The sequence below is a fragment of the Physeter macrocephalus genome, chromosome 12, assembly GCF_002837175.3.
Source record: "Physeter macrocephalus isolate SW-GA chromosome 12, ASM283717v5, whole genome shotgun sequence".
Classification (NCBI taxonomy): domain Eukaryota; kingdom Metazoa; phylum Chordata; class Mammalia; order Artiodactyla; family Physeteridae; genus Physeter; species Physeter macrocephalus.
Genome location: NC_041225.1, coordinates 89,153,049 through 89,174,440, shown reverse-complemented (window position 1 = coordinate 89,174,440; position 21,392 = coordinate 89,153,049). Strand labels below are relative to the sequence as shown.

Genomic DNA, 21,392 nt, shown 5'->3' with positions numbered 1-21,392 from the left:
GGGGGGAAGATCAGTGCGCCACCCTTCCCCTCCATTTTTGAGTATAACATGTTGCTAGGTATAATTTTATTTTATATAAAAAGTGTTTTTGTGATTCCTCAGGGCCCAGGGATTGGTGCTGGTAGTTGGAGGGACCTGCCCCCAGCTGGTTCATATAATCCTCCATCCAGGTGCCATGAGAACCTAAGCCAGGAAAGCAAGGTAGAAATCAGAGCAGGAGCCTCCTACTCTTGCTGATCCAATCATTCTGTGACTTCAGGGGTCACATATAAGGTCAATGTTTCCGGTCCCCGCCGGATCCGCACTGCCAGCTGGGATTGGGTTCGAACAGCTTCATAAATATCTTCAGCATTTTGTACCAGCCGCTCCCCAATGGCCAAGATCACATCACCAGGCCGTAGACCAGCCCTATGGCAAAAAGTGGATAGAGAGATAAAGGAGGGAATAGATGGCCCAGTTCAAGGGCACATAAACACCTCACCCGTCTCCACCTCCCAGTGCAGTCTCTCCCTCACCGGTGTGCAGGGGAGTCCAGGATGACTTTATGGATGAGCACACCATGCTGAACATCAGGAAAGCTTGGTTCTCGAAGCTGTAGTTCAGCAAGGATGCTGAAAGGACACAGATCACTTTGTTAACCACACCACGGCACTCTCCCCATTTTGGGTTCACCTCAAGTCTCTCATCAACACACTGATAAGTGTATGGATAGGGCATGCACTAGATCCTCTTAAGACAAAAACAATTAACTTTCTGCCTTCTAGCAGTTAGGAAGTGGGACATGTATATAAAAGGTTACTAATTCCAAATGACACACAGTATTAAATCAATAGCACTAATGTCATTCTAAAATCCTAAGAGAAGCTATAAGGAGGTGGTATAACTTTAGCTGAACCTAGAAGGATCGGTCTGATATTTTTATAAAATGAGAACAACATAAACAAAAACATGGGATTAGGAAATCAGGTTGGACGGAACAGAATATACTCATAAGGAAGCCATGTCTGGAAAGTTGAGTTGAAGACAAATGGAAAATGGCCCCTAAACACCAGGCTAATGGATTGGAGGTTGTAAATCAAAGCAATAACAGGATGAAATCAATCAGGTGGGAGGTATGCAAAATGGAGTGGGGTGAGAAAATCAAGATGAGAGAGGACAGCTCTTCTGATAGTTCCAAGTATGAGGCAACTCATCTTAGATAAAGACAGAATTGAGAATGAAGCTCAACAGAAGTGCCAGATGCCCACCACTGGTTACACTGATGGCCCTACCCCTAAAGCTCATACCTGGGAGTCAGGGTTAGCATCATCACTCCAATGTAGCGGCGCTGGGACCCACTGATTCCAAACCAGGAATCTGTGATAGAGGGACAAATGAGCCCCACCCAGCTACATCCTTCCTTCCCCCTCCTGCTCCTCCCAACAGACCCCTCTCCAACAAGCCCCCACCTCCACCCCTCACTACTTAAAGGAAACCCTTTACCCCCAAGCCAGGCTTACTCTTCTTTTCTCCACGATGCAGAAACTCTCGAAGGCGATCAGCAGGGATGGCAAAGGAGATTCCAGCTGTGACCTTCATGGTATTCACCCCAATCACCTCCCCATCCTGTTGGGACAGAGCCCACTATTCTCTAGCTCAAACAAATAGTAGGAGATGGGGGTACCTGAGCAAGAGTAGCAGGGAGTGTTGGGGAGTCGGAGAGATCTGGTTGGATTCCAGGAGACAGCCAACAAGAAACTGCTCAGAAACTTGACTAAACATCATTGAATTAGGGAAAACCCACCCCTTCCCACACTGACCTGGGGCAGGGATTCTTGGAAAGGATGTCCCACTCACCAGGTTAACCAGGGGACCGCCAGAGTTTCCAAACTGCAGGACAAGGAGAAAATATGGAAGAGATCCAGGGACTCTATGCTTGGGGGCAAAACCAGGATGCAGGCACTTTCTCCAAATTCTCTCCTTTACCAGCGCATGAAGGAGTTGGCATGGTTTTTGCCACCCAACCTCTGTATACAGGCTAATCCACCATCTATCACAGTTGGTTCTTGCACCACACACCTCTACCCCCTCCCCCAACCTAGTCTGTCATTTCTCTCATATCAGGACGCACATCAATAGCTGCATCAGTCTGGATGTATTCCACATTGGTTTGGGGAAGGCCCAGGTCTCTGGCTGGACGCTGAGCAGAGCTGACAATGCCGGATGTGATCGTGTTCTGCAGTGCAAAGGGACTTCCCATGGCAACAACAAACTCCCCTTGCCGGACATCAGCTGAACGTCCCAGGGGCAGCGTGGGGAGAGGCTCCTAAGGGAGAATGGGTACAAGAGACCTGTCATCTGGAGATGTGAGCAAATTTAGATCCCCAACCAGACATGGCCTGCCCAGACCCCCACCTTGGTCTGAATCCTCAGCGTGGCGATATCTGCCACGGGATCCACAGCTGTGACCACGGCCTCATACGTATCGCCGCTAGGCAGCCTGACACGGACTCGGCGCCGATCAGCCACCACATGAGCGTTGGTAACGATGAGCCCGTCGGCAGCCACCACGAATCCTGAGCCATTCGAGATAGGGACTTCGCGGCCCGAAAAAGGGTGCCTGGGATGGGGGCGGGGGGGTGGGAAAGCACGGATGTGAGGAGGCTCGGACCCCTCCTTCTCGCCCGCCCTCTACCCAAGGCTTCGGTTCCTCGGGGTCTACCCCACCGTTACCGGCCCAAGATCTCGATATAAACCACGGCAGGGGCCGTCTTCTCCACCACGTCCGCGATGAAGTTGTACTGGCTCCGGGGAGAGGGAGGCGGCGAGTCAAGGACCGAGGCGAGGACGGCCGGGGGACCCCGACCCCCGCCCCACAACAACAAGAGCACTGCCCCCCCAGCGCCCAGCGCCACCGCCAGCCACACGCGCGGACGGGTTCCAGGGGTCCCTGAGTCTTCCCGGATCCGGGGATCTGGGGTCCCCTCGATCAGCCGTGCTCGGAGATCCGAAGTCCCCGACGTCAGACATGTTCGTGGTTCAGGGACTCCCACAGACAACCGGGCCCCGAAACTGGGGGTCCCATAAGTCACTCGGGCCCGAGGGTCAGGAGTTCCTGACGTCAGCAAGGCCCGGAGATCAGGGGTCAACAGGGATCCCTTTCCCCAGCGACCCCCCCCCAAAGCCCGCCATCCCCAGAGGCTCCAGACTGCACCCCGCCCCGCCCTCAGTGCAGCCATCAGCTCCGCCTCGGAAGCCTCGTCGCCCGCCCTGCACAGAGGAGGCGCGCTGGACGCAAGCGGGCGGACAGCGGGACGCGGAGCACGCCGGTACCTGAAGTCTCCAGAAGCGCACGCCGTAACCAAGGATTCCAGGAGGCCGACTCCGCCCCCGCCCAGCGAATGCCGGGAATTGTGGTCCCAGTGGGAAGCGAGTTATGAGGTGGCCCAAGGGCCCGCGAGGCATGCTGGGACCGCTAGCCCTTCCGGGGCGCCTCAGGATTTCGGGTTCTGCACCCTGGGCGGATGCCCGAAGGCTCCGCCTTCCCAAGAGCCCCTGCGGCGGGGTGCGAAGATGGCGGCGGCGGTGGCCCGGCATCCCTAAAGCGGCAGCAATGGAGCCTCCCCCGTCGCCGGGGCCGGAGCGGCTCTTTGATTCGCACCGGTAAGAGCCCCGGAGGGAAGAGACCGGCTCCCGCGTCCACTTGGCCTTCGGCACCCGATCACCCCGCCTCTCGCCCTCCAGGCTCCCGGGTGACGGCTTCCTGCTTCTCGCGCTGCTGCTCTACGCTCCAGTCGGGTTCTGCCTCCTCGTTCTGCGCGTCTTTCTTGGGATCCACGTCTTCCTGGTCAGCTGCGCGCTACCAGACGGCGTCCTTCGCAGGTTCCGACCCGGGCGCTCGGGGAGGGTCGGGCTGGGCCTGGCCGGAGGGCGCGCAGTCACCACTGCCGGCGTTCCCAGGTTCGTGGTGCGGACCATGTGTGCAGTGCTGGGGCTCGTGGCCCGGCAGGAGGACTCCGGACTCCGAGATCACCGCGTCAGGGTCCTCATTTCCAACCACGTGACACCTTTCGACCACAACATAGTCAACCTGCTCACCAGCTGTAGCACCGTGAGTTGGGGACAAAGCCGAGAGTGCCACGGGGCGGTTCCCTGGGGCCCAACTCAAGGCTCCCCTCTCCGTGTTTGGGTTTCCTTTGGGGACCACAAGATACTGACCCGTACCTCTGACCCCGCTTTTCTACCCATTTGTCAGTTTTTCTCATTTCCCAACATTCTTTTTTTCTTGCTTTCTCTCCTTCCCGTTTCCAGCCTCTACTCAATAGTCCCCCCAGCTTTGTGTGCTGGTCTCGGGGCTTCATGGAGATGGATGGGCGGGGGGAGTTGGTGGAGTCACTCAAGAGATTCTGTGCTTCAACGAGGCTTCCCCCCACCCCTCTGCTGCTATTCCCCGAGGAAGAGGCCACCAATGGCCGGGAGGGGCTCCTGCGCTTCAGGTGGGTGAGCACAGGTATCTGTCTCCAACTGTGTAGGTGGTCAGGCCTGGGAGCCCTTGGGTTTTCACAGCCTTTTTCAGCCCTACCCTCTCCCTTCCTAGTTCATTTACTTTCTGTCCACTTTTAGTTCTTTCCCCTGAATCCCTTTATTCCCTATATTTCTACTTGTACAGTTTGACAGTTACCCATTTTTAAGTCGGGTATGAGCTGCTGACTGGGTTGGCTGGAATCCCATCCTACTATCTCTTCCCTCTTCTAGTTCCTGGCCATTTTCTATCCAGGATGTGGTACAGCCTCTTACCCTGCGAGTCCAGAGACCCCTAGTTTCGGTGGTGAGTGTGTTCAACAGGGAAGCTCTGGGTTTGGAGGGGAAGTTTCCCACTCCTGGCCCTGGCTTAGACCTCACTCATACCCTCCCCTCAGACGGTGTCAGATGCCTCCTGGGTCTCAGAACTGCTGTGGTCACTTTTCGTCCCTTTCACGGTGTATCAAGTAAGGTATTAACTGTCCTCACTTTTTGGTGGCTGGGAGAAACTCGTCTCAAGGTCAAGGAAGTAGCTGCCTCTGCCCTGTCCATTTGCAGATCTTTTAATATCAAGGTCCTACCACAGAGGCAATATAAAGTATTTACTATCTCCCCTATCCTCACCACCACTGTTCCAGGAAAAGAGGTATCAGAGTGGAGAGTGGGTGCCCCCAACATGGTCCTGGGTTGTTTTTTGCAGGTGGCTTCGTCCTGTTCATCGACAGCTGGGGGAGGGGAGTGAGGAGTTCTCCTTCCGTGTACAACAGGTGGTAGGGGACACAGGCAGGGTGGAGGTGGGTTCTTTTCTTATGGGGAAGGAGAGGAAGGCTTAAGAAACTTCCAATCTTCCAATTCTCCCTAGCTGGTGGCCAAAGAGTTGGGCCAGAGAGGGACACAGCTCACTCCAGCAGACAAAGCAGAGCACATGAAGCGACAGAGACACCCCAGATTGCGCCCCCAGTCAGGTGTGTGGTCTCTGGACACAAAGCTTTTTAGCTTTTTTCAGCCTGTTGTGATTTCTTCCTTATGCCTGTACTAATCAGCCTCTCCCTCCTAGTTCTCCACTCACCTTATTTCGGATTTCTTTTTTGCAGCCCAGTCTTCTTTTCCTCCCTCCCCTGGCCCTTCTCCTGATGTGCAGTTGGCAACTCTGGCTCAGAGAGTGAAGGAGGTTTTACCCCATGTGCCACTGGGTGTCATCCAGAGAGACCTGGGTATGAGAAAGGGTAGACTCACGTAAGGAGACAGGCATAGAGAGGGAAAGTGGGTGGTGAAGGGAGAAGGTGAACAGGGAAACAGACTCTCCTGTCCTCTCTTCCCTTCTGCCCAGCCAGGACTGGCTGTGTAGACTTGACTATCACTAATCTGCTTGAGGGAGCTGTAACTTTCATGCCTGAAGACATCACTGAGAGAACCCAGGCCCTTCCCACAGCCTCCACGCCCAAGGTGAGACCCAGAAAATGGGCAGGTCCAAGACTTGGGGTGGAATGGGACAGTCTGCATATCCCCTGTCCTTGATGTCTGTTTTTTTGATCCTGAGACCCTAGCACAGTGCCTCTCTTGCAAAGTAGGCATTCGATGCGTGTTTAATGATGATGACTTCGCAAGCCCTCTGACATTGTGATCACCTCAGTTCCCCAGCTCTGGCCCGGCGACCCCTCAGCCCACAGCCCTAACATTTGCCAAGTCCTCCTGGGCCCGGCAGGAGAGTCTACAGGAGCGCAAGCAGGCGCTGTATGAATACGCAAGAAGGTGAGGGGCTTAGAGAACAGCGGGTAGGAAGGGGCAGATTGTATATGGCAAAACCCATACAATGTCTTCTCCTTATGTCCCACAGGAGATTCACAGAGAGGCAGGCCCAGGAGGCTGACTGAGTACAGGATGGCACCCAGAGCCGCAGGACGGAGACTGGGGGCAGCCCTCACCCAACTCACAACAGGCCGGATGGGTGGGTGGTAAAAAGGGAGGGATGGGGCTCCCCCCAGTATCACATTAAATTCAGGGTTTTCACTCAAGGTCTCTGTTGCCTCTCTGGGTCTCAAAAGCCCCATAGCAAGTTCCTCTTCCCTTGGTTGGAGGGATCAGGGATGAGGGCTTCCTTGTGGGTTTGTGGGGGTGGTCAGAATGGAACTGTCTGCAATCACCTCCTCCTGTCCAGAGATGCGTGATATTAAGGAAATGTAACTGAGCTGAAGGCCCAGAAGCAACTGGACCCTAGCTTGGGTGTTCAGCCCAGGTATGTGAGGAAAAAGCTGCAAAACTGCAAGTCCCAGGATGCCTTTCACTAATGAGCACAGTACACAAAGTCTGCAGAGTTCACACATGCTCAGTGTGGTAGCTTGAGCCTATTTTCCATAGGCCGCTGACCAGATTAAATAAGGTGGAGCACATGGCCCCACCCCAAAACCGTCTTTAGGACTGTTGAGGCACACCCCAAGGTGGAGCCGGAATTTACCTTTGTACTTCACAGCAGGTCAGGGTTATTGGTGACTTGTGTGGGTCTGGAACTGGCTGCTATCCTGACACGTCTCAGAGCTGCAAGCAGGTTTGAATCCAGGATCCCTGTGGCCCTGCTCCCTGATTCCTACCCCGCTCCTCCTCTGATTCTTCATTCTTTTCCCTTGGGGACCTTCCCACTATCTGACTACAGGGTAATAGTCCACTTTTGATAGTCCCTTACTTGGAGACTCAACTCTCCACTGTTTCCTGGCAGGCAAGAAATACTGGGAAGGATGGACCCCAGTGCATTATCACTTGAGGGTACAGGTTAGGGATCAGGGCTGAGGTGGGCAGATGGTGTCAGTCACCAAATACGAGGCCTTGATGTCTGCCCTGCCTTCTGTAGGTCCTGCTAGACAGCCACCATGGCCTCTCAGGTTCTCGGGCTGGAAGAAGAGCCTGGCCCAAACCCTGGGGATTCTGAACTGGCTATGAACCCCTTTGACGGGCTCCCCTTCTCTTCCCGCTACTACGAGCTGCTTGAGCAGCGCCGATCCTTGCCTATCTGGGCTGCTCGCTTTATCTTCTTGGAGCAGTTGGAGAGTAGCCCCAGTGGAGTGGTGCTGGTGTCTGGAGAGCCTGGTTCTGGCAAGAGCACCCAGGTTGGGGAAGATTCTGGGAGTGGACAAACGGAGGGGCTAGGGAACTGGCTCTTCCCGGGACAAGGGAGGCGGGGGCGGGGGTGGGGGGCCAGGGCGGAGCTGTGTGGAGTAATAAGGGAGGTGGGTAAAAGGAGACAGGCTGGCCCCAGGGTAGCTGGTGAAGGACCAGGGGACTCCCCAAGTAAGGAGAGATTAAACTGTCCACAGCTCCCCCAGCACTTTTGACTGGAGTTCTATATCTCGCTGACTGGTTGTCCTTCCCTACCCTTACCCCAGATCCCACAGTGGTGTGCAGAGTTTGTGCTGGCCAGGGGTTTCCAGAAGGGCTGGGTAACTGTGACTCAGCCCTACCCTCTGGCAGCCCTGAGCTTGGCCCTGCAAGTTGCTGATGAAATGGACCTGACCCTGGGTCATGAGGTTGGATACAGCATCCCCCAAGAGGACTGCACTGGGCCTGACACCCTGCTCAGGTGTGGCCCCCTGCAGGCCTGACCCACATCTCCTTCCCCTCATCCAGTAGAAACAAGCCCAGTCTTCTGATATCTCACCATTCCCTCCCTCAGCCTAGCTCACCCTCTAAATCATGCATGATGCAACTGCTGAATTCAACCCTTTAACCCCAGCCAGGGACCTCAGACATTCAACCTCACCCTCATCATGAAAGTCTCACTTTCCTAACTGGAGTACAGCTTGTGAACAGTGTCACCAGTGGGGTTGTGGGTCACAGGTAAAGGTCCATGGGCTCAGGAAGTCAGTCACAGGGTCTTTTTCTGATCTTTACTATCAGAATCTAGGCACCCTGGGGAGAAGCTCCTCTGGACTTTTGGGGCTGGTCAGTGTCTACACTGACTCCTCTGCCCACTGCCAATGTCAACAGGTTCTGCTGGGACAGGCTGCTTCTGCAGGAGGTGGCCTCGACCCGGGGCACTGGAGCGTGGGGTGTGCTGGTGCTGGATGAGGCTCAGGAGCGGTCAGTGGCCTCAGATTTGCTCCAGGGGCTCCTGCGAGATGCCAGGCTGGGAAACCTTCCAGGGGACCCCAGAGTGGTTGTAGTTACTGACCCAGCCCTCGAACCTAAGCTCCAGGCCTTCTGGGGCAATCCTCCTATTGTACATGTACTTGGAGAGACTGGCAGGTGTCCCACTCCCGTCTACAGGGACACTGTCCCTACTGATAGAGTGGAAGCTGCCTGCCAAGCTGTGCTTGAATTGTGTCGGAAGGAGTCTCCAGGAGATGTGCTAGTGTACCTGCCCAGTGAGGAGGTAAAAAATGGGATGCAAAAGGAGGTACTCATGTCTCATGTCTATCCCTTCCTGTCCCGGGGGGAATGTGAGCAATGCTTGTTAGGAACATTGGAGTTCTAGTACTTACTCTCCATTGGAGTCCTGAGGAAAAACTCTGGGGTTTCAGGGTAAGAAGGTCTACCACCCTCTTTTTGATTCCATACAATGCAGGGATTTGTGGTTCAGTGAGCTCCTGAAATTATAACACCCCAACTTTATGAGTATGTGCATTTTTTCAGAGTGAAGGGCCATAGTGTTTCATCAGTTTTTCAAAGGGGTCTGTGACCCACAAAGGTGAGAACTACCCTAATACCCCACCCCTTTCCTCAGGAAATTTCCCTGTGCTGTGAGTCCTTGTCCAAGGATGGGGGGTTCTTGGAGAACCAAGGGCCTCCACCACGGGTGCTGCCCCTTCACCCAGGCTGTGGACAAGCTGTTCAGGCTGTGTATGAGGACATAGAATCGGGTGCCCGAAAGGTTGTGGTCACTAACTGGCTGGCCGACTTCTCCTTCTCCCTCCCTTCCATCCGACATGTCATTGACTCAGGACTGGAGCTTCGAAGTGTGAGTGAAAGAGAGGTGAGGGGATGTTGGGGCTAAAGATAGAAATAGCCCCCTCTCATCTGTCTTGGCCTTGATTGGGGGGCGGTGACAGGTTTACAATCCTCAGATCCGAGCAGAATCCCAAGTGTTGAGACCAATCAGCAAGTGTCAGGCAGAGGCAAGACGACTGCGGGCAGCAGGGATCCTACCAGGTAAGAGCCTTTGCCCTCAATGAGATCAAACACGAAAAGAGTCACCAGCCCATGAGCCCTGAGAAATGTACAGTGGTCTTCTTTCCCAGGTCTTTCTCCCCTCAGGATCCTGCCTCTGCCTGTATCCTAAGTCCTTCCTAGAACTAGAGGCTCCCCCGCTGCCCCAACCCAGGGTGCGTGAGGAGAATCTGAGCCCCCTGATACTACTACTAAAGAGGAGACAGATTGCAGAGCCAGGGGAGTGTCACTTCCTGGACCGGCCTGGTGAGCACCCCTCCTGCCCAAGTCCTGCTGTCCAGGCTCTGAGACCCCCTGCCCTGTAAGCCTTGTTCCCTCTCCAGCTCCAGAAGCACTGATGCAGGCCCTGGAAGATTTAGACTATCTGGCAGCCCTGGATGATAATGGGGACCTGTCAGACCTGGGAGTCATCCTATCAGAATTTCCCCTGGCCCCTGATCTGGCCAAAGCCCTGCTGGCCTCATGCGAGTTTGACTGTGTGGATGAGATGCTCACCCTGGCCGCCATGCTCACTGGTATAAATCGCTTCTCTCTCTGGCTCTTATGGCCACTTCAGCCTTCCCTTTGGTGTTCTGGTGCTCCTAAAGCTGGCCCATTCCCCTTTGCTCTAGCTGCCAGCGCTCACAGTGCCTAAGGAACTAGGCTTCATCACTTATCCCTCTCCGATCTCTCTGTTGGTTCTTGCCCCTCAATATGCTTAAATCTCTCCTACCTGTTATTACTAAAACTGCACCCCTCTTCCTCAACCCTACACTCCCCTTCGGCTATACAGAATAATCTCTATCCTGTTCAGTCTAGGGTATTCCTCGCCCACTGCATTCCAGCTTCAGGCCCACCACAACACTGACACAGCCTTCAGCTCACCAGTGGCCTCCTAGAGACCTAATCCAGTGAACACTTTTGAGCCCCTGTTCATGACTTTCTTTTGACGCTTGAGAACACCAACCATTCCCACCTTAAAACTGCCCCCTCCCTAAGCCTCTGTGACCCACTCCTTGTGGTTTTCACCCTAACCCTCTGGCCACTCCCTAATCTCTTACTTGAGCTCTTCCTCCTCTGCTTCATCCTCTGCTCCTCCACTGTTAAGTTGGACCTCAGGGTTCTGTCCTTGCCCCTTTTGTCTTCCCATTCCCTGAACTCTCTGAGCAAGTTCATTCACCCCCGTCGTCTGAAATGCCACAGTATCATTCTTCTGAATCTTGGATTTATATATCTAACTCCTGATGGACGTTTCTATCAGAATTGTCCATAATACTTCAACCCAGAACTGAACTCGCACTTTTGTTGTCATTGTTTTTGTTGAGCCTGAGCACTTTTTAAAAAAAATAAATTTATTTTACTTATTTATTTATTGGCCGTGTCAGGTCTTCATTGCTGCGCGTGGGCTTCGTCTCGGCATGCGGGCTTCTCATTGCAGTGGCTTCTCATGTTGCAGAGCATGGGCTCTAGGCGCGCGGGCTCAGTAGTTGTGGCTTGCGGGCTCTAGAGCGCAGGCTTAGTAGCTGTGGCACACGGGCTTAGCTGCTCCGCGGCATGTGGGATCTTCCCAGACCAGGGCTTGAACCCGTGTCCCCTGCATTGGCAGGCGGATTCTTAACCACTGTGCCACCAGCGAAGCCCAAGCCTGAGCACTTTTTTAAACTACCCCCTCACCACCACCACCACCACCACCACAAAATCATACAATCGTCTCTGCAGCTCCACTATCATCATTCTAGACTAACCTTTCTCCAGGTTTTTTCATTTTTCTTTTTCACTTTTCCTAATTTTTAAAAAATTTACCTGTTCGTCTCCATACTCACAGTCAGTGCCAGTGTTACCTCATCACTACTCTGCTGGATTCCTTTAGTAGCCTCCTAACTAATCATGTGAACTTCTTCCAAACACGTGGACTCTTAAAAACTCTTCTTCATCAGCTATTCTCTACCTTCCAAACAGAATGTAAACTCATTCGCACAGCACATCCAGCCTCTCTTAATCTAGCCCATACCTACCTCTCCGGCTTAATCTCCTGCCACGCTGCCACACATGCCATCCCCTCCACTCATATACTAGGTGCTTGCAGTTCTCCAGACACGCTATTCCCATGGTCTTTCTAGACCTCTGCCCCTTCTCCACTGAACTAATTCCTACTCAAACTTCAGATACTGGCCTGCACACCTATTGGGCTTATCAAGTTTGCTTACTTGTTGATCTGTCCCAAGCTTCTTGATGGCAGAGACTGTTTTTCATTTATTTATCTTCAGTGTTCTAATAAACTGCATAGCCTCTAGAAGTCTTTTGAATAAAGTTCCCAAAGTGACACTTCTACCTCTTCAGTGCGCTGCTGTCCTTTCTCATTCCCCAAAATGAACTTCCTCTCTTCTGCCTCCAGCTGCCCCTGGGTTTACTCGTCCTCCACTCTGTGCAGAAGAAGCTGCCCTGCGTCGGGCACTAGAACACGTGGATGGTGATCACAGCTCTCTGATCCAGGTGTATGAATCCTTTATACAGAGTAAGTGGTCCAATCTGCATCGTCTTACAGAATCCAGATTTTCCAAAGAGAGGAAGTGGTGTGCAACCAGCTGACAGATCTCTATTCCCAGGAAAAGGAAGCCCTTTGGCCAAGGGTTGGGTTCTTTTGGGGGTCTCAATGGCTTTAGCTATAGCTGGTCCCTTTCTATTCCTAGGTGGAGCAGACAAGGCTTGGTGCCAGGCTCGGGGTCTAAACTGGGCAGCATTGTGCCAAGCCCATAAACTTCGGGGAGAACTCCTAGAACTCATGCAACGGATTGAACTTCCCTTGTCTCAACCAGCCTTTGGCTCTGAGCAGAATCGCAGAGACCTTCAGAAAGCACTGGTGTCAGGATACTTCCTTAAGGTTAGGGGAAAGAGTTGGGGTGAGGGTCATAAAAGGAGCAGAAAGTAGAAGAAGCAAAGATTGGTGTATGTCACCTCTGAAATTGGGGTCCAGGTGGCCATACAAAGGATTCTTTAGAACCAGGAGAAACTTTTCCTTTGAGGTTTTGGATACAGGGGGCTATGGAGATGCCATACAGTATGGTAGTATGGTAGGGCTATAACACCTAGAGGTATGATTTACTTTTAATACTGTCACCACCCTTGCTAGTAATTCTTTCTCAACCCCCTTTTCTTTCTTCTACTGACCGACACTTCACTCTCACTTATTCCTTCAATATCTTTGTCTTTCAATGAGGTGGCCCGAGACACAGATGGAACTGGAAATTACCTGCTCCTAACCCATAAGCATGTGGCCCAGCTCTCCCCATACTGCTGCTACCGAAGCCGCAGGGCTCCTGCCAGACCCCCGCCTTGGGTGCTTTACCACAATTTCTCCATTTCCAAAGACAACTGCCTTTCCATTGTTTCTGAGATTCAACCACAGATGTGAGTTCCCTGACAACCCTCTTACACTGCCCATTCCTCTTCCTGGGGCCAAAATTAAAGCTAGGGATTTAGAGACCCTAAGAAGAGGAGGGGGTCTTAGTGGTTTGTAGTAATATATGATTTGAGGAGACAGGGTTTGTGGAAGGGGTAGTAAGAAGTTTAACAACATGCATTATAAAAGAGGATACAGAAATCATCTAATTATGACTATCTCTGTCAGGCTGGTGGAATTGGCCCCTCCATACTTCCTGAGTAACTTGCCCCCTAGTGAGAGCAGAGACTTCCTGAACCAGCTGAGGGAAGAAATGGCAGATTCTTCAACAGGGAGTGAATCTTCCTCCACCCAAGAGCTTGGAGATGCCTGTGTCCTGCAGTGACCTGCCTGCGGAGTGAAGCTGAGCTCATCTCATCACATTAGATCTTCCCTCAGGCTAGCACCTAGACAGCCAGCCAGATTTAGAAGCCCAACGTTAAGGGTCAAATACTGGAATGTGAGTCCCAAGAAATGGCGGGCTGGGAGTGGAGCGAATTGGGTAAGCCACAGTCTAAACAGAGTAGGACCCTTTCCTTAGCTTTCTTCTATTTATTGGAGAGGAACTAACATGCCTTTCATATACCCAACTTATGCCAAACCCATCCTTGTGTTCCCTTTTGGTCTATAAAAGTTCTTTTTATATGGTGTCAAATTTGAGTTTGGTTCTGCAGCAGCATTTGCAATATCCATGAGTTAGCGATGAGTTAGTATGAAAGAATCAGAGTCAACTCCAACAGTGATATCCTCTTACCTGGTTCCCACCTCTAGTCAAGACTTGTACTATGACTAACCTAGCTGTCACTAACATGGAACATGAGTAGTTTGACTACAGTTGGCCTCTAACCCTGCCTAAAGCTTACCTCCCTCTATCACACTGCTCTTGCCTCCAGGGGAGAAAGAAAGGCGGTGCTATAAGAATCAGACAAAGTCTTCCCTTTTGTTCTCATACAACTTAAATCCTGCTCCTTCTTAAACCTCAAGGCTACTGCAGCCATACCCAAACTCTTAACTTTCCATCAACAAGCTTCCCAGCAGTCCCTGGCCCACTCACAAGTTTTTCTAACAACTTCAGGGACATCATGCTTTTCTCTTTCCAGCTGGGTACTACATTCCCTTTTCTTCCTTTGGACTATTAATTTTGATATCCTTAATCATCTTGCACATTGTAAATGTATGTATAGAAATTGATGGAAAGGAAACTTTAATCCTTAGAACTTTGCTTTTCTCCCCAGAGTTTCCTCCCATGGAGATTCTGTCTGTTCTCATCATTCCATCTATTTCCTACCTCTATGTGGATGTCTACTGACCTCCCCCAAAAGGCATTTTTCCAGAATTTATTCTCTCTAGGACTAGCATTTAGTTTTGCCTGCAGAGTTAATCTTGGTTCTATCTTCCCAATTTCCCTTTCATCATTCACAACACCGTTGATTTCTTGATCCTTTACATTTCCAACCTGGGAATTATCTTTGATTATTTTTAGGCCTATCACTTCCTAATTATTTGCCAAATTCTGCTCACCCTAACTCCATTGGGCCCATTAACTTTGTCCATTGCTTCCTCCTCTTCCCTCTCTGTCCCCGAGGGACACCAGAGCCAGATTAGTGTTCCCAGATTTTCTCTTACATCGAGTGTGTAAGTATCCGTCTCGCCTGCCCACCCACTTGTGTCTCAGGTGAGAGGACGTAGTCTGCAGGTTAAACACACAGACAACATGGGGCTCAAAGTCCTTAGCGATTATTTTACAGTTGAAGGATGAGATGCCCAGCGTAGATAACCCTCTGGTTCCTGTCGCGGTCAGTCAGACTCGCTTTCCAGCACCTCCTCCATTACTTCTCTGTCGTTGACGTCTTCCTTCCTTCCTTCACACCTTTGCTACAGACCCAGCCCGTGCGGGCTGCAGCCTCCTGATTCCAACGGGGCCTGTAAACCTACTCCAGTCACACAGAACCCCAGCTCCAACACACCCACGGAAGAATCCGGAGTCCCTCAAGAGAGCAGCCATTGGCCAGTCCTCCCCCCTCCCTGCACCTCATTGGCTATCATACTGCAGGTCCCGCCCCCTCAGCGCCTCGGGTTCCAGCCGCGGTGCAACAGTCTAAGTGAAAAATGGCGGGAAAGGTCACGATTAAGCGCGCAGGGCAACAGCGCAACGCTGGCCTGGGAGCCGGCAGTGGCCGAGGAGCCCTCGACGATAGCCTCAAGGCCACCTCCTCCTCACACGCTCCACTGCTACGGAACCACGGGGTGGGCGGCCGTGCGCTCCAAGGCCCCGGGCCCGGGGCTCCACGCGGCGCCTCGGTCCGGAAAAGAGCGCTCGGCCGGTCGGGCAGGCGTCGCTCACACCACTGAGGCGAGCCCGGACACGGAAGCCACCTTGTTGTCCTCGGCCCAGGGCTGCAGGTTCTGCAGCGCGAAGAGCGACGAGTTGTGCAGGCAGAGCGGGTCCGGGGGCAGCGCCGGCCGTAGCGGCCGCGGTAGTGCGTCCTGCTGGAGGTGCAGAAGCAGTCGGCCCGCACGGTGCCGCTCTGCCTCGCGCTCCTCGGCCGTCTGGCGCCTGGGCGGGCGGAGACGCGGGGTCAGCGAGGCTGGCCCTCGCCCGCCCCACGCCTCACCGCCACTTGGCCCGGCCCGGTCCCTCGCCCGCCCCGCGCCTCACCGCCACTTGGTGCGCCGGTTCTGGAACCACGTCTTGACCTGCGCGTCGGTCATGCGCAGGGCCTTGGCCAGCGCCGCCCTCTCGGCCGAGGCCAGGTACTTCTGGCGCAGGAAGCGCCGCTCCAGCTCCAGCACCTGCGAGCGGGAGAAGGATGTGCGCGGCTTCTTCCGCTTTGGGGGGGTCCGGTTTTGGTAGGGGTGACCTATACGGCGCGTCCCGGAGAAGGGCGAGAGCGCCGCTACAGGGAGGAAGAAAGAGCAAGGCAGGGTTTTCAGGGCGGCCCGAGGTGTCACTGAGAAGAGTGCGCGGCTGCCGATGCTGCAGAGCTCCCGCGCCCGGTCCCTACGGTGCCCCAAGCTCGACACCGCACCAGTAGAGGCTTCTAGACAAGAAAAGGACTCGGAAATGGCCCTCCCACTTGGGTGAGGGAGAGACGTCCCCCGTAACTTCACCCTGCCCTTCCGGCGGTGTGGACAGTGAACTGCAGAGGAGGGCGCGGGCATCGACGGCAGCTACCTCCCCAGCGCCTCTCAGCAGCGGGACCAAGAGATACAAATTGGGGGAGGATCCCTTGGGATTAGGGGCGGAGGGTACGAAAGGGGACCTTGAGTTGGAGCAGAAGGGTCAAAGATGAGGAAACCGGGTCAGTGTGGGGCATGACGCTGGAGGGATCGGGCAACCTCACCAGTGAGACGGTCCTTGGCATAGCGGCGGCCGCTGTCCATCCAAGGGAAGGTGAGTCCCGCTAGGCCCCCGGCGCCGCCCAAACCCGAGGGTCCAGGAACAGCAGGCGCGCCTCCCGCGGGAGGCTGCACTGGCAGCGGGCGGTGCGCCGGGACGCGGATCACGCCGCCCGGGCCCACACCAGAGCTGCCTGGTAGCGGGGCCAGCGAGCCCGCGGGGCCGTAGCTTGAGGCTCCGTGAAATCCACCCGAGAACGCCACACTCTCCCCATGGCCCTGGCCCGCTCGACCCGGGCCTAGGCCGCTCCCGGGGGGTTCCGGGCAGCTCAGGATCTGATCGATTCCGAAGCTGATTGGCTCGTGGTGCGGGAGGTTGTGCGAGGCCAGCACCGCCGGCTCCATGGGTCCGGGTCAAGGAGGACCGCAGGAGGCTTGGCAGTTGGGGAGGGCGCCCCAAACAGCTCTGGGAGCCCAGCAGCGGAGCGTTTGGGGCGGTGGCCTCAGGGGCCTGCGGGGCTGGCCGTGGAGAGGCGCCGGGGCCCCCAGGACATCTTCATCCCTGTGTACGGGGAGTAACCGCGCCCGTGCCGGCCTCTGCCGGGCGTCGGCGCAGGGACTCGCATCCCGGGGGAGCGCGACCGACTGGGGCCCCAGAAGCGCCCTTGCCGACTCTGAAGAGCAGATGGACGCTGGGCTGCCAGGGCCTCTGCCCGAGTCCGGGGTGGAGAGGGTTGGCCGGCTAGGGCTAGGGCAGTGACTGACAGATCAGCCTCGGGTGGGCAGTGGGGGCTGGGGGTAGGGCAGGGGCGGGGCCGGGCCTGTTAAAGGGGAAGAGACGCCTGTTTGCTCTGAGCGCGGGGAAGACTGGCCGGCGGGAATGGTGGGGTTGTTGGAGGGGGGAAGGTGGCGAGGGTGTTATGAACTTGCACGGGAGGGGCCGGTGCCTGGGCCGCTGCGCGCTGAGTCAGCCGAGATGCGCAAGGCAACTCCATCCTCGCTGGCCTCCGCCTTTGGGGTTTCCTCGGCCTCACCGGCTTCCTTGCAGGTGCCTCCTCCCACAGCCCCCACTCTTCGCCTCCCGATGGGTCCTGCCTGACGACTCCCGAATTCGTTGTGGCCCCCGCCTAAATGCTCTCGAAGACCAAATCTCGTTGTGGCTTTCTGGCTGCGATGGGAAGCGGCTGGGGAACGGCGCCGGCGAGTTGGAGGCCCGGGAAGAGGACAGGTGTGGGAAGGCGGTGGCAGGGCGTCCGGTGGGCTAGGGCGGGGAACAACTACTCTGGGCCAGTGATCCTGGTGCTCCTCCCGGCCTCTCCCATAGGGGCCCTAGCTGCATTGGGGAGCGCCCGTAATGGGTGCCCAGTGTTTCTTAGAATTTCGATTTTCTGAAATCGGTGTAAAGCGGACCCGTGGCTGCACCCGAGCCAACTCAGGTCGGTGGGGACTTGGGGCTGGCGTTCTGCCCCCGACAGGGAACCACCAACGCAGGACTCTGCCCCTCCACTCTGCGCCTAGGAAGTCTATTTTCACACACTCCCGCCCACCCCACCCCCCAAAAGGCAGGAGGACGAAACCGCCACAGGCGACACTTGGGACCTCACAGAAGTCTTCGGAGGATCCTAACCGCCTCATTTCGCATAGCTGCTTCACTCCACCCAAGCCCAGGAAACTGTGCCTGGAGCGTGTCAGAGAAGGGAGGTGGGGAAAGACAGAAGCCGCTCGGTGACCTTGTGACCTCTTGCCGAGGACCCAGGAGCTGGGAGCGTGTGAACTCTGCATCCTTCCCCGGGATGGGACCCGGGGCCGGCCGGGCCCCTGTGCCTTAGACCCGCCCCTGCCGCCACCCAGCCCGGTGCAGGCCGCCATAATCGGGTTAGCTGGGTCGGAATTACATTACCTTCCCCGGCCCGCCCCGGACCCCGGGGTTGGGGGGGCTGGTTCCTGGCGCCTCTGAGCCGGTGAGACTGGGCGCCTGGAGGGGGATGTTCTTACCATCCCTCGGAGGGTGGGCACCGATGAGCAGCTTGGCTTGCCTCGGCACGTCGTGGCCAAAGTACCCCGCCCCACTGTGCCAGCCCTAGCCCCTCCACTGCAGCCCACTCCGGTGCTCCCCTACAGGCTGCCAGTTACCCGTGTGAGCCGAAATGCCTTCTAAGTCTAGTAGATGGGTCTCCCTGGGAGCACGGATCTTCCAGTTAATTCTCCAGGATCTCCTGGGGAAAACTCTGCCCCTCCTTTCTCCCTAGCAGATGGGCTGGCAGCCTGGTGCCTAGGGCAGGGTAAGGGGTCTTTTCTCTCCAGGGAACCAGGAATGATATTTGGGCATCTGGGCAGGAAGATAAGGAAGAGAAAGAAGGGAGAAGGCTTTCTCCTCACACAAAGCCACCAGCCCCTCAGTGTTCTCAGAAAACCTCAATCTGAAGGGGGTGAACGATGGGGGAGGGAGGCAGTGGGCATCAATAACATGTGACATCCTCCCCCAGTCTTGCCCACCTCCATCATCCATTTCTCCAGCTATTCCCCCACCCTGCCCACAATCCCTTCTGAAAGGGTTGCCGGGGCTGGGGGCGGGGGGGGGGGGCGGATACTGCCACTTTGGCAGCTGTTTTTGTCTTGGTGAAGAAGACAGATATCACCACCTCCCCTAAGCCTTCAAAGAACTCCAAGCATCTTTTCTCAGCAGTAGAGGGGTTGGGGCTACTAGAGAGCATGAAACCTCTACTGTTCAGGCAAACTCTTCAGAGATAAGCAATGGGCTGGATTTCCCTGGATGAGAACAGAGAGCCTATAGGGAGACAGTCAAGTAAATAAAGTCTCTCAAGGGGAGTGGCCTGCAGGTTAGGAGTTTGTCAGTCCCCTTTCCCACTCCAGGAGTGGGCCTCAGGAGACAGTGAGCACTAGTGTGTCTCCAATCAAGCGGAATAAATCCTTCTTGAATGAATCAATGAGTGAATCAATGCAAGTGAAAAAGGTAGCATCGTGCAGACCTGTATACCTGCTTACTCTACATCCTGCCTTTTTTTTTTTTTTTACATCCTGTCTTTTGAGGTCAGCACAGATGGCATGGCCACCCAGAGATTACCCAACTGATCCTTGGAGGAGAATGGTCACAAACCTGGTAGTATATACACATCTTCTGGGGATTTAAAAAAAAAAAAGATTTCAGTGCTCTGTTTCAAGAACAAACGGCATCAAATTCTGTCAGCCACAGTCCTAGGAATTTCTCGGCTTGCCTCCACCTTGCTAGTTCCCTGATTCTCTAGCAGGATGGTTCCTGCTAGTTTCTGTTGAAGAGAGGCTCTGGAGTCAGCACCCCCGCCTCTCATACACACTGCCTTGGGTCCATCTCACCATATCTTACATGCGTGTGGCTGCCCAACTCTTCAAGTGTTCAGGACCTCAAACCTGCAGCTTCAAAGGGAGAGGCCACATTCCCAGCCCATGCTCCTGAATCTTCTCTTCCGTCCTGCTGTTGGTGCCATGTCCCCACTCCTGTATCATCATTTTTCTTATCAATTTAGTCCTTCCTACCCCCAACTGTCTGAGGTCTCTACTATCTGGACAAAGTCTTTGCCCAACTCCTCAAGAGAAATTATGTTTTTCTTTTTCCCTTTTACTGCCCATACCCATTGCCTCTGTTTCCCCATTATTTATTCTTTTGACCCACTGCAAGCTGGCTTCACTACATGGACCCTTTCTCAGAGAACTCCCGTGTCCAGTGTCTGTTATCCAGGACTTCTCTGACATGCTTTACTTTGTTGACCATCAACTATTTCTTGAAATGTCCATTCTTTTGGCTTCCATAATATCATATTATTCTACATCTTTGGACATTCACAGTCACTGCTTATGTTTTTCCTCCACTGACTTTTCTTCTTCCACCAAACACTGTGAGCATTCTTCAGAGCTCAGACTTCAGCTTTACCCATCTCTACATCTGCTCGGGTTTCATCCATTCCAATAGTTCCATCTATTACAGCTACCCAGAAAACTCTGAGACCTCAGTCCCTGGTTCTGACCCTTGCTGTGTTCCACCCCACCATTCTAGTTTTCTGGCAAGTTCCACCTGCTTTCGCTCTAGCCACCTTAAGTCCAACAGGCTGGAGGAAATTCTTCCCCTCAAGCTCCTTATTCACTTCCTCCTATTATTCTTTTCTTTGAAATGTTTCATACACAGTCCTTCCTTTCCATTTCCACAGATAAAAGCCTAGTCTAGGCCATCATCACCACCACCTACATTCATGTGTTCATCCAGAAAATTTTGATCCTGGCACTGGAAATATAGTTGTAAATACAATGAAAATTCCTGCCATTGAGCAGCTTACATTCTAGTGGGGGAGGCAGTTGAAAAAGGAAATATATACAATAAACTTAATAATAACAATGCTAAGAAGAAAAATAAAGCAAGGAAGGGGGAAAAAGAAGTGTAAGAGTGGGGGATTATGATTTATCTAGATTGATCACAGAAGGCCTCATGGAGTAAAGACCTGAAGGAAGAAAAGGGCATTTTGGATATCTGAGCATTTCAAGTTGGGGACACGAGAGTATATCCTGGTGTATCTGTGGAACAAACAGTGAAGGGGTCCAGTGTGTCTGGAGAGACTGAGGGACTGCGAAAGACCATGCAAGGCCTTGAAGGCCATTGTAAGACTTGGACTTTTATTCTAATTGAAAAAAGAAGCTATTGGAAGGTTTTAAACAGAAAAGTAAGACACTTCATTTTTAAATTTTATTTTAAGCAACTTTCTTAAGGCAAAACTGACATACAATAAACTGTACATATTTAAAGTGTACAATTTGCTACACTGACATATGTATACACACATGAAACCATCAACACAATCAAGATAATAAACATCCATCAACTCAAAAAACTTTCCATGTATCCTTTTTTTTTTTTTTTTTTTTTTTTTTTTGCAGTACGCGGGCCTCTCACTGTTGTGGCCTCTCCCGTTGCGGAGCGCAGGCTCCGGAC

The 21,392-nt window shown here is 53.8% G+C and overlaps 4 protein-coding genes across 9 annotated transcripts; 2 read left to right on the top strand and 2 right to left on the bottom strand.

The window, feature by feature from the left end:
• Nucleotides 1-51: 51 nt before the first annotated feature.
• Nucleotides 52-3,440, bottom strand: HTRA2 (HtrA serine peptidase 2). The gene is made up of 8 exons (XM_007107633.2): nucleotides 2,713-3,440; nucleotides 2,395-2,599; nucleotides 2,111-2,305; nucleotides 1,837-1,869; nucleotides 1,500-1,605; nucleotides 1,287-1,356; nucleotides 516-611; nucleotides 52-408 (listed from the first exon to the last, which is right to left on the bottom strand). The coding sequence occupies exons 1-8, from the start codon at nucleotides 3,216-3,218 to the stop codon at nucleotides 243-245; spliced, it is 1,377 nt and encodes a 458-aa protein (XP_007107695.1). The 5' UTR covers nucleotides 3,219-3,440; the 3' UTR covers nucleotides 52-242.
• A 19-nt stretch (nucleotides 3,441-3,459) lies between these two features.
• On the top strand, nucleotides 3,460-6,515 carry AUP1 (AUP1 lipid droplet regulating VLDL assembly factor). 6 transcript variants are annotated; one of them, XM_007107629.2, is made up of 12 exons: nucleotides 3,460-3,642; nucleotides 3,724-3,861; nucleotides 3,940-4,090; nucleotides 4,291-4,475; nucleotides 4,735-4,807; nucleotides 4,899-4,972; nucleotides 5,201-5,267; nucleotides 5,363-5,465; nucleotides 5,595-5,714; nucleotides 5,831-5,946; nucleotides 6,134-6,252; nucleotides 6,338-6,515. In XM_007107629.2, exons 1-12 carry the CDS (start codon nucleotides 3,593-3,595, stop codon nucleotides 6,372-6,374), a joined length of 1,233 nt encoding a protein of 410 aa, XP_007107691.2. In that variant the 5' UTR covers nucleotides 3,460-3,592; the 3' UTR covers nucleotides 6,375-6,515. The 6 variants fall into 6 exon arrangements, 5 of the variants coding, with proteins under 5 accessions (XP_007107691.2, XP_007107692.2, XP_028352624.1 ...); XM_007107628.4 differs by having other exon boundaries at nucleotides 3,503-3,642; nucleotides 5,595-5,736; nucleotides 5,835-5,946; XM_007107630.4 differs by lacking the exon at nucleotides 6,338-6,515 and having other exon boundaries at nucleotides 3,502-3,642; nucleotides 5,595-5,736; nucleotides 5,835-5,946; nucleotides 6,072-6,200.
• Nucleotides 6,516-7,364: 849 nt separating this feature from the next.
• DQX1 (DEAQ-box RNA dependent ATPase 1) lies at nucleotides 7,365-13,720 on the top strand. Its single transcript, XM_007107635.3, has 11 exons — nucleotides 7,365-7,601; nucleotides 7,878-8,071; nucleotides 8,479-8,863; nucleotides 9,215-9,448; nucleotides 9,540-9,639; nucleotides 9,745-9,903; nucleotides 9,981-10,172; nucleotides 12,032-12,151; nucleotides 12,327-12,517; nucleotides 12,854-13,044; nucleotides 13,265-13,720. The coding sequence occupies exons 1-11, from the start codon at nucleotides 7,365-7,367 to the stop codon at nucleotides 13,419-13,421; spliced, it is 2,160 nt and encodes a 719-aa protein (XP_007107697.2). The 3' UTR covers nucleotides 13,422-13,720.
• Nucleotides 13,721-15,415: 1,695 nt separating this feature from the next.
• TLX2 (T cell leukemia homeobox 2) lies at nucleotides 15,416-16,819 on the bottom strand. The gene is made up of 3 exons (XM_007107636.1): nucleotides 16,420-16,819; nucleotides 15,735-15,972; nucleotides 15,416-15,632 (listed from the first exon to the last, which is right to left on the bottom strand). The coding sequence occupies exons 1-3, from the start codon at nucleotides 16,817-16,819 to the stop codon at nucleotides 15,416-15,418; spliced, it is 855 nt and encodes a 284-aa protein (XP_007107698.1).
• Between the last annotated feature and the right edge of the window lie 4,573 nt (nucleotides 16,820-21,392).